Here is a 16,234-nt window from a genome sequence, read left to right on the forward strand (position 1 = left end):
TCTGCTCCATAAGATATAGCTACACTTTTCACAACAGAATTCTTCATTACGATTGTTATTAAACTACGCACACAGCCTTTTTAAAGGTAGAGTGTTATTGAATGACATTTTATTGAATTCCTTACAAGAATTTACATTGCCAGAGAACATACACATGGTGTAACAGACTCCTGATGCAGGCCGGTTTGGCCGAAACACAGCTGTGTCGAGTCATATCACCTTAATAAATTATATTATTTTAATTAATTTTTTATTTTTTGCATCATTCTTGTGTCGTCTTTTTCTGATTTTTAATTTTGTTTACATACACATTTTGTGTTTCATTTTTTATTTTTTTATTTTTAAGTGTATATTTTTGGATTTTTTTCTTTGTCACATTTTTTATGTTTTTTCCTGTTTTCATCTTCCTTTCCATTTTTTCACTTTATTGTTATTTAGTGTCATCTTCGCTGTTTTTGTTTATTGTTGTTTTTGCGAAGACAGGTTTCTTCTGTATTTGGTACAGATAAAACGAGATAGGTCAAGCGCTAGAAATGGCTAGGAACGAGGCCTGGAGGATGCTGCAGCGGCACTGTCTGCCAGCCGCCCTTGGACTCCCTCCACGCCCCTTTGGGTGGAGCCCTGGGGGGGGGGGGGGCAACGGCCGCAGGAGCCCCGCCCCTCGATCGTTTTCCAGTCAGTGAGCGCTGTTGTGGACAGGCGGTCGCCCCGCCCCTTTTCGTGTGCCAGCCTGGCCGGCTCATGCCAGAGAGCTGCTGAGTGACAGCCAGCCAGCTAGCTCAGTGTGCGCGCGGGACGGGGCGGCGCGGTCCGGAGCATCTCGTGTGTGTGCATCCTGCGGATAACGGCCGGCGGATCCCGGGGCAAGATGGATGCACAGTCACCGGAGACGGCGGCCGGGAGCCCCTCCAGCTCGGAGCTGGTGGCCTTTCTGCTGTCCGTGCTGAAGTCGCTGCTCTGGCTGCTGCCCATCTACCTGGCCGGCTACATGGGCTTCAGCATAGCTTTCGTGCTGCTAGGGCTGCTGATCTACCTGGGCTGGAAGGGGACCCGAGAGGGCAAGGAGCGGAGCTTTAGCTCGGCCCTGCGAGCCCAGAACACCGAGGAGACCATCACCGCCAAACGCAGCTTCCACAGCAAGGCCGAGCTGCCCGCGTGGGTGAGTGTGTGAGAGAGGGCTCGGCCCTGCCACTGACTTGTCTGCAGAGCCCAAAAGCTGGCATAGATCGTTCAGAAATAGGTGGACGTGTAGACGGCAGCAAAGGGCCACAGGGGACATGAGCCGAGCACCCCCAATATTGAGAAAATTCCTTGTATGTGTCCAGGGAGGGGTTATTTTCATTGGGCTTAGCACCCCCAATAATTTTGGAAAAGTTGGCTCCTATGAGGGCATCAGCAATCAGGAGATGAGGGGCAAGTACAGAGCTTGGTTTGTTTGCCTTTCCCATGAATAAACAAAAACCCACTGCTCAGGGCTGGCACAGCCAAGCTTTGGTGGGCACAGTCAAAGGGGCCAAAACCTGATACGGATGAGCAAGCAGCACACTGTTATGGCTAAGGCTTGAAGTTGTCTGTTCATTGACTGCTACTCTCTGTTCCTGCCACCTTGCCACTGACTCTCCTGTCACTGCCATTGTACCTCCTGGTTGTCTGACAGGGTTTTTTTTTCTCTTTCTGGTACTTTCAGTTACTTATACTGCAGGGCAGCAATCACGGGTTAGGTAAGAGGGTTAGCTTAACTGTAAGGAATTTAAAGAAAACAGCCTAATAAAATGCCCCTACCTTGCCCTTAGATCATCGGATGACTGGTGCCACGAGGAGAGACTGGGTGGTGAATTTGTAGGAGCCAACTCTGGGTGCTTGAGCACCCTCAATATTGAGAAAATTCCTTGTATGTGTGTCCAGGGAGGGGTTATTTCCATTGAGCTTAGTAATAGCACCCCCAATAATTTTGAAAAATTGGCGCCTATGAATTACTAGTCCATACGGTTAACATCTGGATATGATGAGTGAATCGCAACCACTAACCCTTCAGATCTGTAAAAGGTGTTTGAAAATGGGAGCAAGCTGCCAGTTCATCACTCCCTGTGCCCTCCACCTTGTTTTCGAGTTCTAAACACAAGTTTTTCTGCAATGCGGTGCAGAACGGTACTGGTACGTAATATCAGGGGTCTGTCTCCCTGTGTCTGTAGGTAAGGGCTGTGTGGCTGCTATGCTTTTCCAGCAAGGATGCAGAGTTGGGTCACTTGGGTGGGATTCTTTATTTCATGCTCTTCTATTGCCGATTCTTGCTTTTGATGGTGGTAGGTCCCTCTTCCTGGCATCTGAGGTCTCTCTTCTGATCAGTTTCCATCCTCCCCTTCCCACCATGCTTTTCTTTGCTCAACAGCTGCAGTGAGTGAAAACAAAAGTGATCTTTTTTTGTAACATTTCCATGTAAAGTCATCACCAGTTCCTTTCTCGAGTCTTCTTCCAGAGGCAGGCGGGCAGTGCTGCTGAGCCAGCGTAGGGTCCTAGTGTCCATCCTGTACAGATGTGAAGCTGCAGCTGGGCTCAGTGCCAGAGAACACTGCAGTAGTAATGCATTTGCGAGGTGGTTTTTGCATCTGAAACTTTCTGTCCTGCAAAGTTTGATGGCGCCGGAGCCCCCGTGCGCCTTAAAGCTGAACTTTTTGAAGGGCTCGTTCACAACTCATAGGATACGCCCTTACACACTCTTTGATCTCAGCCAGAAGAGGCAGAAAGATAATTGGAGAGAACTAACTGTTCGTTAGGACTAGGAAAAAAAAAAAGCTGCGAGTGGTGCTGGAAAGGAAAGCAGCCTTAAGTGCATTAAGGAAGAGAGTAGACAGGGGCTCAAGGAGGACAATAGCAAATCAGGAACCCTTCATTTCCCATTACTTCTGCCAGTTTATTTTAGAGTTTGGTTTATTTTTTTTTAACAGACATGTTGAATACCCGTTCAGCCATTTGCTTGAAAACGTTGTAAGTGAACTGGGTATATACTTCTAGCAAACACGATTTCAGTAGTTTTTTTCTGATCATTATAAATATATATGATGTTTTCTTTCGTACAATAATGATATTTCTCCGCCCTTATTGAGTCTTAACGTCTTGGCAGTTAAGCAATGGAATAGAGCCTGACCAAACCCAGAATGGCTACCAAAACCATAAATGAAAATGCCCCCTTCCCCACACACCTAACCAAAAAAGCTCACTCCCACTCCATAATTACTTCCCACCCTCACCTTCCCCCCCCCCCCCAGTGATCAACCCCAGCCCCCACCGGGGCCTACCTTGGGAAGCCCTGATGGTCTAGTGTCCTCTTCCACAAGAACAACCCCCCCCCCCACTCCTTCCTGCCCCCTGTGCTGCTGCAATGGAAATGGCTGCCGAGACTGCTGCGGGTGGTCACAGCAGCAATTTTGCGGTTTGAGCTACCACAGGCAGGAGCAATGGGGTTCATTCCTGTCCCCGAAGAAACCACTAGACCACCAGGGCTTCTTAAGGTAGGTCCAGGAGGCCCTACCAGTGTCAGGTGGAGGGGGGACAGGGAGTAATCATGGGGGGGGGGAGAGTGATTGCGGGGGGGGGGGGGACCAAGGGGCACCATTGTTGGGCTGTGCTTAAGGCATCAGTTGGCCTTAATCTGGCCCTGCCATCACTGGGGTGGGGGTTGGGGAAGTGTGTGATGCCACTAAGAGGGGAGATGTCTTCAGGTACAGTATGATTGCACTAAAGGCCTGGGGACAGTGTATGATATCACCAAGGGGGGAGGCTTAGGGAGGTGTATGTCATCACTGAAAGGGGGGGGGTGCCTGGGGACAGTGTATAACATCCAGTGGCAGACTGACCATTTGGGCAACTGGACAGTGCCCGAGGGCCTAGAGGCTCTGCCCGGATGCCCGGCATACTGCTAGTGATCTAGTGGCCTCAACGGGGGAGAATATGTTCTTTCCTGCCTGTCCCGCTGGGCTGCTGCTATTCCCCTCCGCTCGGCACCACTGTATGTTAAAAATGGCGGATGAGACAGTGAAGACCCGCGAGACTACCACAGGAAATCTTGGCCGCCATTTTGAAAACACGGCGGTGCCAGCAGGCGAGGAAATAGTGGCAGTGCAGCAGGGAGGAAAGAACATGCCCCCCCGCAGAGGCCACCAGAATACCAGGACCCCTCAGGCAGGACTGGGGCAGCGGGGGCATCAGGCAGTGGCCAGGCGGGGGGCCCAGACCACCCTCAGTCCGCTCCTAATAACATCACTAAGGGGAGAGATGCAGGTGGTTGAGGCAGTGTATGATGTCACTAAGGGGGACTTGAAACAGTATTTGATGCCATTAAAAGTGGGGGTTTGGGGCAGTGTGTGAGGTTAGTAAGAGGGGCCGTGGAGCAGTGTGTCATGCTATGAAGAGGGGGTCTTGGAAGAGTGGGAGGAGTTGGGGCAGGGTGTGGTGTGGTGTGGTGTACAGTGCTGTGTACATCTAGTAGCACTATAGAAATGATAAGTAGTAGTAATATGTATGAAAATAGCAGAACTCTTGTAAGAGAGATAAAAGTCTGCACAGTTTGTATGACAGGTTGAGGGAGACTATCAGTTTGGATTGCTGTAGCAAATTAAACTGCTGTTGTCCTGCTCTGTAATTTCGATTGTCTTAGATGATTGAGGCTTTCTCTCCTAACCATCTGACAACTGGTCCGAGTCTTTAATGGACCCTGAGGCAGAGTCTGGAGACCCCTATACCCATAAAATGGAAGTGTGCTCACTCAGAAAATTAAAGACACAGTGCCAAGCTGTTCTCTTTCCAAATTCCAGGGTTGGGGGTGAGGTCTATCTGTTCTGCTTTAAACCACTTTACTCAGCAGAAATGTATCTTGGCATGTTGAGCGATTCCCACTTATATAAATTCCCTGTTATTCAAAATCTCCTGATATCAAGAATGTTGTACAAGTCTCACTGCCTTAAACATGGGATGGAGATAGTGTGGAACACCCAACTGTATGGATAACAGTGATATTCAGCCACTATGTGTATAGCTGTGTGGTTTAATTTAGGCCAGAAAAAAAGCTGTTTTAAATTAAGCCATGTAAACTTGAATAGCTGTGTAAATAGTTATTGGCTTCACAGGCATATGCAAGAGAAAGGTCGCTTTTTTTTGCTTCTTGCTACCTCCTGCGACCATCAGTGAAGGCTGTGCTGTCAGTTCCATGTCAGAGTCACTGGAGACAGCCATGCAGCAGTGATCCCAACCTCCCTAAAACTGTAAGCACCCCCACTCTGTGAGACTCGCCCAAAAACACTAATAAAAACACTCCTACATCTTTCCCAGAACCCTAAGTAACTTAATAGCTGAGTAAATTCCCCAGGCTGCAAACTTCCCTTCATTCAGGTACAATTGTACCAGTGGTGTTCTCTGTTCCAGCCTGAATTTACAAGAGACTGTGCCCACCAGAAACACACACACACACATGAACACTCTCATTCTTCAGAAATACACACACATACTCTTGCTCTTCAGATACACACATTCACTTTTCAGATAAGACACGCGCGCACACACATACACACACACATGTGTTCTGCTGCTCATCTGCTCATTCAGTCTGTCCCATCCCTTCTCCCCAGTTATCTTAGCCCATCATCATGCACAGCTCTTGCAGTTACTACCTGCTGTTTTTCTCAGCCTGCAGCAGCAGCAGACCCCTCACACCCTTCCTTCCTGTTACATTTCTATCCCTCCCTCTGAGGACACTCACTGCTTCCAGTGACTCACACCCCAAGACCTCATAGAGCTGAGTCTCTCTCACAGCATTTACACTGCACAGGAACTCAGCCCAGCTCAGTCCCGCCTTTCTGTCACAAAGCAGCTTCCCATTGGCTGTGTACCAGAAGCGGGGGGGGGGGGGGGAGAGCTAGAGAGGGATAAAAGCTGACTTGAGCCATCTTTCTGGCTTTGAGGCAGTTCATTTACAAATCTGTAAAATGCTGAAAAATCAGTCAGTCAGTTCCCCTCCCCCCAAACTTTCGGGCCCTTGTCATGTGCCTAGATTGCCAAGACTTTAACCTGGCCCTGCCGACAGGAGAAGCTGTCTGAAGAACATCAGTTCGCATGAGTGGGAGTAGAGAGAATGGTAGGAGGAGAGGAGAGGAAAGGCAACTGGAACTGGATGTTATGACCTGACAGAGGAGGAGAAGCAGAAGGGAAGAGGGGGATGGGAAGAATTGGGAAACTGGAGGGGGAACAGAATATAAGGGGAAAGTGAGGAGTAGGGGATGGGTGGATGAAAAGGGCTGCTGAGGATGGGCAAGGGTCATACACTGCTTCAACCTGGAAAAAAAGAGACATCCCTCTTTCCTCTCCCCTGAGTGAGCCTGCCTTCATGCCCTATCCCCCTCCTGTGAGCTTAGCAGGGTATCATCACTGGCACTCACTGTATGAACCGGCATAAGGTCATGGATTTGATATACCACCTTTCTGTGGTACAACCAGACCTGAACTGGCACATGTCCCCAAAATGCTCCGTCCTCTCTGTGTGCCTCATGTTTTTTTTGTATAAATCAAATAATACATGTATATATATATTGGGTACAAGAAGAGGTATTTTATTTATTTGTGGATTTAAAATATTTATATCCCACATATTTAAAAATGTATACAAATACATAATTAAAATATATAAAAGAATACAAACATATATAAAACAGCCTTTCACTTGTCCCACCAGTATATCGAACTACTACATATATGAATTATTATATACACTTGTATCAGCTGCTCTTCTCAACCCCACACTGTCCCCTAAAGTATCATTGCCTTTATAGAAGTCTAAAAGCTGGCCGAAATAAATATGTCTTTAGTTTCTTCCTAAACACAAGAACAGCAACAGAAAACATCTGCTGTCTTGATTTTAACAGCCTAACTATGTCAATAGGCTTTTTTCTCTGTTTCTGTGTTTAACAGATGGTACAATCAATCGTCCTCGCCTCCCAGATTTTAATGACCTAGGGAGGTTCATAAGTTCTCAGCATGGCCTCCATACAGCTAGATGTTTCTGCAGGTAGGACACCGATAATTATCCGGACTAACCTTGACAGAGAGCAGTCCGGATAATGGAAAATCCGAATGATTGGACATTCCTTTTTGAAAAGAGCACACACTTTGAGCATTACATGTTGAGCATTATTTTTTGTTTTCAAATAAATGGGAAAAAATAGCAAACTATTTGTGATGTTATAAATTTTTTTTTACTGTATATCAGGCATAATGTGATAACTATGATACCGAGATTATGATTTAAAAAAAATTTAAAAATAAAGAATGGAAGCAGTCCATATAATTGGACATCCTGTTAATCAGAGTTCAGATAAGCGGTGTCCTACAGTTTATTAATAACCAGATTTTAAATCACATTCTCCATACAATTGGGTTGAATTACCACAAGTTTGAAACTCAGAGGCAGCAGTGCCCTTTGTCAAAGTTTCATCCCCTAATTGCAAGGGTCCTGAACTCAGTCCTCAGTCTGGTTTTCAAGCTATCCACAATGAATATGCATGAGATGGATTTGCATACAGTGCATGCAAATTTATCTCATGCATATTCATTGAGGACATTTGAAAACCTGACCGGTTAGAGGTGTGTCCTGAGGTCTGGGTTAAGAACCCCTGCCTTATTGTGTGTGAGGATGCTGTTCAAAAACACCATCCTGGAGGCCCAGGCTGAACATATTCCACGTATCAGAAAAGGAGGACGGAAAACCAAACGACAACCGGCGTGGTTAAAAAGTGAGGTAAAGGAGGCTATTGGAGCTAAAAAGGAATCCTTCAGAAAATGGAAGAAGGAACCGTATGAGGAAAATAAGAAGCAGCATAAGGAATGTCAAGTCAGATGCAAAGCGCTGATAAGAAACGCAAAGAGGGATTTTGAAAGAAAGATAGTGTTAGAGGCGAAAACTGATAGTAACATTTTTTTTAGATACATTAAAAGCAGGAAACCGGCAAAAGAATTGGTTGGCCCGCTGAATGACCGGGATATAAAAGGGGCGATCAAGGAAGACAGAGAAATAGCAGAAAAACTAAATGAGTTCTTTGCTTCGGTCTTCACAGAGGAAGATTTGGGTGGGGTACGGGTGCCGGACAGGGTATTCATAGCTGAAGAGTCGGAAAAACGTATTGAAATATCTGTAAATCTGGAAGACGTAATGGAGCAGTTCTGCAAACTGAAGAGTAGCAAATGTCCTGGACCGGATGGTATTCACCCTAGGGTACTGATAGAACTAAAAAATGAGCTGGCAGAGCTACTGTTATTGATTTGTAATTTATCCTTAAAATCGAGTGTGGTACCGGAAGATTGGAGGGTGGCCAATGTAATGCCGATATTTAAAAAAGGTTCCAGAGGAGACCCGGGAAATTATAGACCGGTGAGTTTGACGTTGGTGCCGGGCAAAATGGTAGAATCAAGAACAAAAGTCTTGAAGTCTTGCCTCACCAATCTGCTGCATTTCTTTGAAGGGGTAAACAAACATGTGGACAAAGGTGAGCCGGTTGATATTGTGTATCTAGATTTTCGGAAGGCATTTGATAAGGTCCCTCATGAAAGACTACAGAGGAAATTAGAGGGACATGGGATCGGAGGTTGTATCTTACTGTGGATTAAAAACTGGTTGAAAGATAGGAAACAGAGAGTAGGATTAAAAGGTCAATATTCGCAATGGAGAAGGGTAGTTAGCGGGGTCCCTCAGGGATCGGTGCTGGGACCTCTGCTTTTTAACATATTCATAAATGACCTAGAGATGGGGGTAACTAGTGAGGTAATCAAATTTGCCGATGACACAAAGTTATTCAAAGTAGTCAAATCGCGGGAAGATTGTGAAAAACTACAAGTGGACCTTACTAGATCGGGAGACTGGGCGTCTAAATGGCAGATGACGTTTAATGTGAACAAGTGCAAAGTGATGCATGTGGGAAAGAGGAACCCAAACTATAACTACATCTACATCTACATTCAGTGTTGGGAGTCATGGACCGAGAAAGGGATCTAGGTGTTGTTGTTGATGATACGTTGAAAACTTCTGCTCAATGTGCTGCTGTGGCTAGGAAAGCAAATAGAATGTTGGGTATCATTAGGAAAGGGATTGAAAACAACAATAAGGATATTATTCTGCCGTTTTATCGCTCCATGGTGCGACCACACCTCGAGTACTGTGTTCAATTCTGGTTGCCGCATAGTGGAATTGGAAAAGGTGCAGAGAAGGGTGACAAAGATGATACAGGGGATGGGACGACTTCCATATCAGGATAGGCTGAAGAGGCTAGGGCTCTTCAGCTTGGAGAAAAGGCGGCTGAGGGGAGATATGATAGAGGTCTATAAGATAATGAGTGGAATGGAACGGGTCGATGTGGAGCGTCTGTTTTTACGCTTTCCAAAAATACTAGGACAAGGGGGCATGCAATGAAGCTGCAGTGTGATAAATTTAAAACGAATCGGAGGAAATTTTTCTTCACTCAACGCATAGTTAAACTCTGGAATTCGCTGCCGGAAAAGGTGGTTAAGGTGGTTGACTTAGTGGACTTCAAAAAAGGGTTGGACAGCTTCCTGGAGGAAAAAGCCATAGAAAATTATTGAATGGATGAGGGAATAATACAGTATTTCTAGGATGGGTGGGACAAATTGCTTGTTCTTTTGGCCGCTGTCGATGACAGGGTGCTGGGCTCAATGGGCCCTTGGTCTGTCCCAGCATGGCAATGCTTATGTACTTATGTTAATGTACTTATGAGGAGGCCACGGGAACTGTGAGTGTGTGCCAGCACACAGCCCCCATGTTCATGCTGAGGAGGAGTGGGGCAGACTTGTGCCACCAGTGAGGCTTGGCAAATAGCAAGCAGTTGGAAACTGTAGAGGGCAGGACACAGGGGTCCTCTGTGGTACACTTTTCTAATACACTCGAAACATTTAATAATTCAGCTTCTTTTCATAATAACATTCTTCTATCTTGCAGTTTAATTATTAGGACTGTATTGTGTTACTTTGCCACTTCAAATGGGTAGACTTACAAAATATTTAGCACAGAAATTTCCATTTGTAGCATTCCCAGGGGCCATTTTGGAAATATTTGTTTAAACAAACCTTATTCCATCAATATTTACAGATTCTGAAAGAGCATAATTGGAAGCGTTATGCCAGAACTATAATTTGGATGTGGTGATGTATGTGTGTGTGTGTACATGTTCTTCACATCAGTGCTCACCAGACATGTTTTTGTGGTTTTTAGTGCATACTGGAGATAAATTGATCTGGGTGGGCAGAGACAACTAACTTGAATTCCATTTGGGGCTCTGTGTTAGTACTGCACACTGGGGCCCTTTTACTAAAGGGTTGGTTCATAGCAACAGGCTTGCTGCGCCATTCCTGAACTACTGCTGGGCTACTGCAGGAGCCCAGCGGTAGTTCCCGAGCCCAGTGCCCGCCATTTCTGGTGCTACAAAAATATTTACTATTTTTGTAGCACTGGTGCTTACCCGGCGGTAATCAGTTACTGCCAGGTTAGCACAGGAGCACGTACTGCCACCTCAGTGGGTGGTGGAAAGTCTGCCCCCCCCAAAAAAAATAGCCATGTGGCAAGTGGTTCACTTACCGCACAGCTATTTCTTTTTGTGAGAAAAAGACAGCCTTTTACCAACTGTGGTAAAAGGGAGCCTTAGTGCATGACAAAAACACGCGCTGACGCTAGCGCAGGCCCCCTTTTACCGCAGCTTAGTAAAAGGACTCCACTGTGATGCAGAGGGACATAGGTTCAGTTCCTGGCTCAGCTCCTCTGTAGGAGGAAGGCCCAGTCATTGTGCAGTAGTGACAACTAATGGCCAGATGTGAGGCTGAGGATGGTTACTGCACTGCGTTCACTAGGGGGCCCGTTTAACAAGCAGTTTAAAGTGGCGTACTGTGGGACATGCTCAGGTGTCCTGTGGTAACTGCAAAATTAGCACGCTAACCGTGCACTAAAAATATTTAAACATTTTTGAGGGGATGTGTCGGGGATAGAGTGTGAACATTCCTGTCTTAACCAGATAGCACAGCTACATTCTCTGAGGACAAGCAGGCTGCTTGTTCTCACATGTGGGTCGACATCCGCATCGGCCCGGGAATCGGCATTTTGCAAAAGCAAAAAATAAACTTTTGCCAGAGTCTACTGGCGCGCGTGCTGTGCAGACTGACTTCCCGGCCACCGCACGAGCACGTCTTCTCATTTTTCTTTTTTCTGCGATGAGGTGCGGCAGGTTTTTTCTGTGCTCCTTGTTGAAACCCAGGAAAAAGTCTTATTTTTGTGAGTTTATTCGGCTTTTTTTCTTCTTGTTTTGTGTAAAAAAAAAAAAGAAGTTTTTCCCTTAGTTTTTCTTCTTAGTTCACTTTTTGTCCTAACTAAGTTTTATTTGTTTTTTTCGACGCGGCCGGCCTTTAGGCCGTGTGGTCGGGTTTATTCCCTTTTTTGTATGCCCTTCCTTTTTGGCACAATCGCGTCTTTTGATTTCGCCGAGGCCGTTTTTCCTTCCATGTCATCGAAGACACCAGCGGCTTCAAACATTGTACTCAGTGGAACCGGACCATCTCAGGTATCGATACCCATTCCTGGTGTATCCAGTACCTTGGGCCTGACTACAGCCCAACTGCTTGTTGTCTTTGTCTTCGTATGAAGAAACGGACCCAAGTGGCTCGAGAAGCCCAATAAGAAAATCTTTTTGGGGCTCGGTCCAGTCCTTCAACGTTGGCATTGAGATCGGTACTGAGGTCGATGTTGACATCGAGGGAGGCATCGATGTCAGGATCAGCGGTAATGGCTGCTGAGAGACCAACTCGCGCTGGGAGCAGTGAGGCGTCGAATGGGTCTCCACCTGCCTCGAGGCCTCCTGCTATGCAGGCCCCTTGGGACTGACCATCGTCGGACCCGATCCCAAGGAGACGTGAGGATTCCACGTCGTCCTCTTTGGTACTGAGGATTCTCGACGACGGGCATCGAGCGAAGGCGAAGAAGCACCGTCGTCGATCTCCTTCCACACACGGTGCCGGGAGCTCTGGGGCGTCGAGGGATTCGGCATCCGGGAAGTGTCGGCGCCGAGAGGATCACTCTCCCTCTATACAGGAGGTGCCGATGCACTGGTCTCCTAGCATCTTGATGCCTGAACCTCAGCCTTCTCTGATGGCTGCTCTCGACGAACGCATCCGGACCCTGCTTCCAGAGCTTCTGGAAGGACTGCTGCGCCAGTCTGCTTCAGTGTCGGGGGTACTTGCGCCTTCTGTACCCTCTGCTGCAGCGGCATCTGGCCCTTCACCAGCGGTGAGGTCCCTGTCAAGCGGCACCGGTGTCGGTTGCCACCTAGGTTGACTCCCCTTCAACATCAATGGAGGAAGTTTTGTCTCACTCCAGGCGGGCTTCGGCATCTCGACATCGCCATCGAGGACGTTGATCCTCAGAGTGCCCTGAGAGAGGTCTTATCCAATACTGAAGAGGAGTGTTCGTGAGAGTCAGAGGAGGATCCCAGATACTTTTCTTCTGATGAGTCATATGGGATTCCCTCTGAACCTTCTCCTCCACCTGAAAGAAGACTATCTCCTCAGGAGAGTCTGTCCTTTACTTCCTTTGTCCAGGAAATGGCTACGGCTATTCCTTTCCCTATGGAAGTTAAGGATGAGCCCAGGGCTGAGATGCTCGAGGTCCTGGACTATCCTTCCCCACCTAGGGGAGCTGTGATGGCTCCTCTACATAAGGTACTGAAGGAAGTCCTTATGGGGAACTGGTCATTCCCTCTGTTTTGCCCCGTGATCCCGAAGAAAGTTGATTCCCAATATCAGATCCACGGTGAACCTGGATTGATGAGGTCTCAGTTACCCCACAGTTCCATGGTGGTGGACTCCGCCCTCAAAACAGCCAAGAGTACTAGAGACTATACCTTAGCACCCCCAGGCAGAGAAGCTAGGACATTGGATTCTTTTGGGAGGAAGACGTATCAGGCTGCTATGCTCGCTGCCTGAATGCAGTCTTACCAGCTCTTCATGAGCATCCACTTGTGGAACTCGGTGAGGCAACTGTCTAGCTTGATGCCCTCCCTCTGGAGCAGGCCAAGCCTTTTTGCCAGGTGGTCAGGCAGCAGAAGGCATGTCATAAATTCCTGGCCAGGGGCACTTACGACTCTTTTGATGTGGCATCCAGAATCGCTGCTCAAGGTATAGTGATGCGCAGACTCTCATGGCTGCGTGTCTCTGACCTTAATAATTCGGTCCAGCAGCGGATGGTGATGTACCTTGCCAGGGGGACAACCTTTTTGGTGAAAAATTAGAGGATCTTGTTGACCAGATCAAGAAGCATAGTGATGCTATGGATTCTCTCTCCCGCCGGGCGTCTTCTGCTACTACCTCCTCAACTAGAAGGTATTTTGGTGGGAAGCAGAGTGCTCCCTATTCCTATGCTAGGCGTAGGTATACTCCAGCTTCTCGACAGTCTACCCAGGCTCAGCCCAAGTGCACTCGTTCTTGTCAACAGCGTGTGCTTAAGGCCCCTGCTGCTGCCCAGCAAAAGCAAGGGTGAGCTTTTGACTGGCTCCAGTTCAGCATAGCTGCTGTAACAGTGTCCGTACCGGATGACTTTCAGGTTGGGGGGAGGTTAATGTTTTTTCACCAAAGGTGGCCTCTCATAACCTCCGACCGGTGGGTTCTTCAAATAGTCCAGTTAGGATACACCCTCAATCTGGAATCCAAACCTCCAAATTGCCCACCAGGAGCTCATTCTTACAGCTCCCAGCACAGGCAGTTACTTGCAGAGGAACATTCCGCCCTTCTAAAGGCCCTTGCGGTTGAACCCGTTCCACAAGGGGAAGAAGGGCTGGGATTCTATTCAAGGTACTTCCTTGTGCAAAAGAAAACAGGGGGGATGCATCCCATCCTAGACCTAAGGGCCCTGAACAAATTCCTAGTCCGAGAAAAGTTCAGGATGGTTTCCCTGGGCACCCTTCTTCCCATGATTCAGAAGAACGATTGACTATGCTCTCTGGACTTAAAGAATGCTTACACACACATCTTGATACTTCCAGCTCACAGAAAGTATCTTCTGTTTTGGCTGGGAACCCAGCGCTTTCAGTACCGTGTACTGCCTTTTGGTCTGGCGTCTGCACCCAGAGTTTTTACAAAGTGTCTAGCAGTAGTCGCAGGGTCGCTACGCAGACTGGGAGTGCATGTGTTTCCTTATCTTGACGATTGGCTGGTGAAGAGCACCTCAGAGGAAGGTGCTCTGTAGTCTATGCGAATGACTATTCAGGTGCTACAGCTACTGGGGTTCGTAATAAATTACTCCAAGTCCCATCTCACTCCTGTCCAAAAATTGGAATTCATTGGAGCAGTGCTGGACACAAAGACAGCTCAGGTTTATCTTCCTGAGACGGCAGACAACCTTCTGTCCCTGGTGTCCACAGTTTGACCATCTCAGCAGATCATGGCTCGGCAGATATTGAGACTTCTGGGCCACAAGGCCTCCACAGTTCATGTAACTCCCATGGCACATCTTCATACAAGATCAGCTCAATGGACCCTAGCTTCCCAGTGGTATCAGGCCGTGGGGAATCTGGAGGATGTTATCCAATTGTCCGCCGAATTTTGAAATTCTCTTCAGTGGTGGGCAATCCGGTCCAATATGACCATGGGACAACCATTCCAAATTCCGCAGATGCAAAAAGTGCTGACGACGGATGCATCCCTCCTAGGGTGGAGAGCTCATGTAGATGGGCTTCACACTCAAGGAGCCTGGTCCTTCCGAGAAGCAGCTCTTCAGATCAACCTCCTGGAATTACGAGCGATCTGGAATGCTCTAAAGGCTTTCAGAGGTCGGCTGTCCAACCAAATCATCTTGATTCAGACAGACAATCAGGTTGCAATGTATTACACCAACAAACAGGGGGGCACCGGATGTTGCCCTCTGTGTCAGGAAGCTGTTCAGATGTAGCTTTGGGCATGCCGACAGGGCATTTTTCTTCAAAACACTTATCTAGCAGGTGTAAACAACAGTCTGGCCAACAGGCTGAGCAGGGTAATGCAACCTCATGAGTGGTCACTGGACATGGGCATAGCCCGCAAGATCTTCTGAGCGTGGGGCACCCCCTCGGTGGATCTTTTTGCCACTCAGATCAATCACAAGGTCCCTCAGTTCTGTTCCAGGCTTCAGGCCCACGACAGACTAGCGTCAGATGCCTTTCTCTACATTAGGGAACAGGCCTTCTGTATGCGTATCATCCTATACCTCTGGTAGGGAAGACTTTGCTGAAACTCAAGCAAGACCGCGGAACCATGATCCTGATTGCACCCTTCTGGCCGCGTCAGATTTGGTTCCCTCTGCTTCTGGAGTTGTCCTCCGAGGAACCGTGGAGATTGGAGTGTTTTCCAACTCTCATCACTCAGAATGAGGGGTTGCTTCTACATCCCAACCTCCAGTCTCTGGCTCTCATGGCCTTAGACTTTGCCTCCTTGGGTCTTTCAGAGGGTGTCTCCCGAGTCTTGCTTGCTTCCAGGAAAGATTCCACAAAGAGGTGTTACTCTTTCAAATGGAGAAGTTTTGCCGTCTGGTGTGACAGCAAGGCCCTAGATCCTCTCTCTTGTCCTACACAGACCCTGCGTGAATACCTTCTACACTTGTCAGAGTCTGGTCTCAAGACCGACTCCGTAAGGGTTCACCTCAGTGCAATTAGTGCTTATCATCGGCGTGTAGAGGGTAAGCCTATCTCTGGACAGCATTTAGTTGTTCACTTCATGAGAGGTTTGCTTTTGTCAAAGACCCCTGTCAAATCTCTACCAGTGTCGGTGGGCCTGCCCACATGCTCAACAGTATTGGATGAGGGTTGTGAAATTGATTGCTAGCATAACGAAAATAGCTCTCCCCATGAAAATTGAACACTGCCTCCTACATGTGCGGCCCCAGGGAACTAAAAAATATGCATATCAACTGGCCACACAGATATTGGTGGCTAGCAAATTGGTGCTGGCAGCGGCATGGAAGCAACAAACTTTGCCGGGACTACGGGTGATCCTACGGAAACTGGACTATATTCAGCTGATGTCCAAGCTAACTGCAATGCGACAAGGTCGCCTGATAGTGTATCATCATGTTTGGGATCCATATACTGAGTGGTCGGGGCAGCCCGACCCTACCTTGCCAATTGAATAGGGGGGAGGGAGAGGGGAAGGGGAAGTGGGAAGGGGGTAATAC

The 16,234-nt window shown here is 47.7% G+C and overlaps 1 protein-coding gene across 1 annotated transcript in view; it reads left to right on the forward strand.

Moving 5' to 3' along the window:
- Positions 1-763: 763 nt before the first annotated feature.
- ESYT1 (extended synaptotagmin 1) overlaps positions 764-16,234 on the forward strand; it is a 179,329-nt gene continuing 163,858 nt past the window's right edge. The window contains exon 1 of the mRNA XM_030196761.1: positions 764-1,159. Within this exon, the coding sequence (XP_030052621.1) occupies positions 869-1,159 (291 nt within the window). The 5' untranslated portion in view covers positions 764-868. The remainder of the gene's footprint in view (positions 1,160-16,234) is intronic.

Source organism: Microcaecilia unicolor, chromosome 3, assembly GCF_901765095.1.
Source record: "Microcaecilia unicolor chromosome 3, aMicUni1.1, whole genome shotgun sequence".
Lineage (NCBI taxonomy): Eukaryota > Metazoa > Chordata > Amphibia > Gymnophiona > Siphonopidae > Microcaecilia > Microcaecilia unicolor.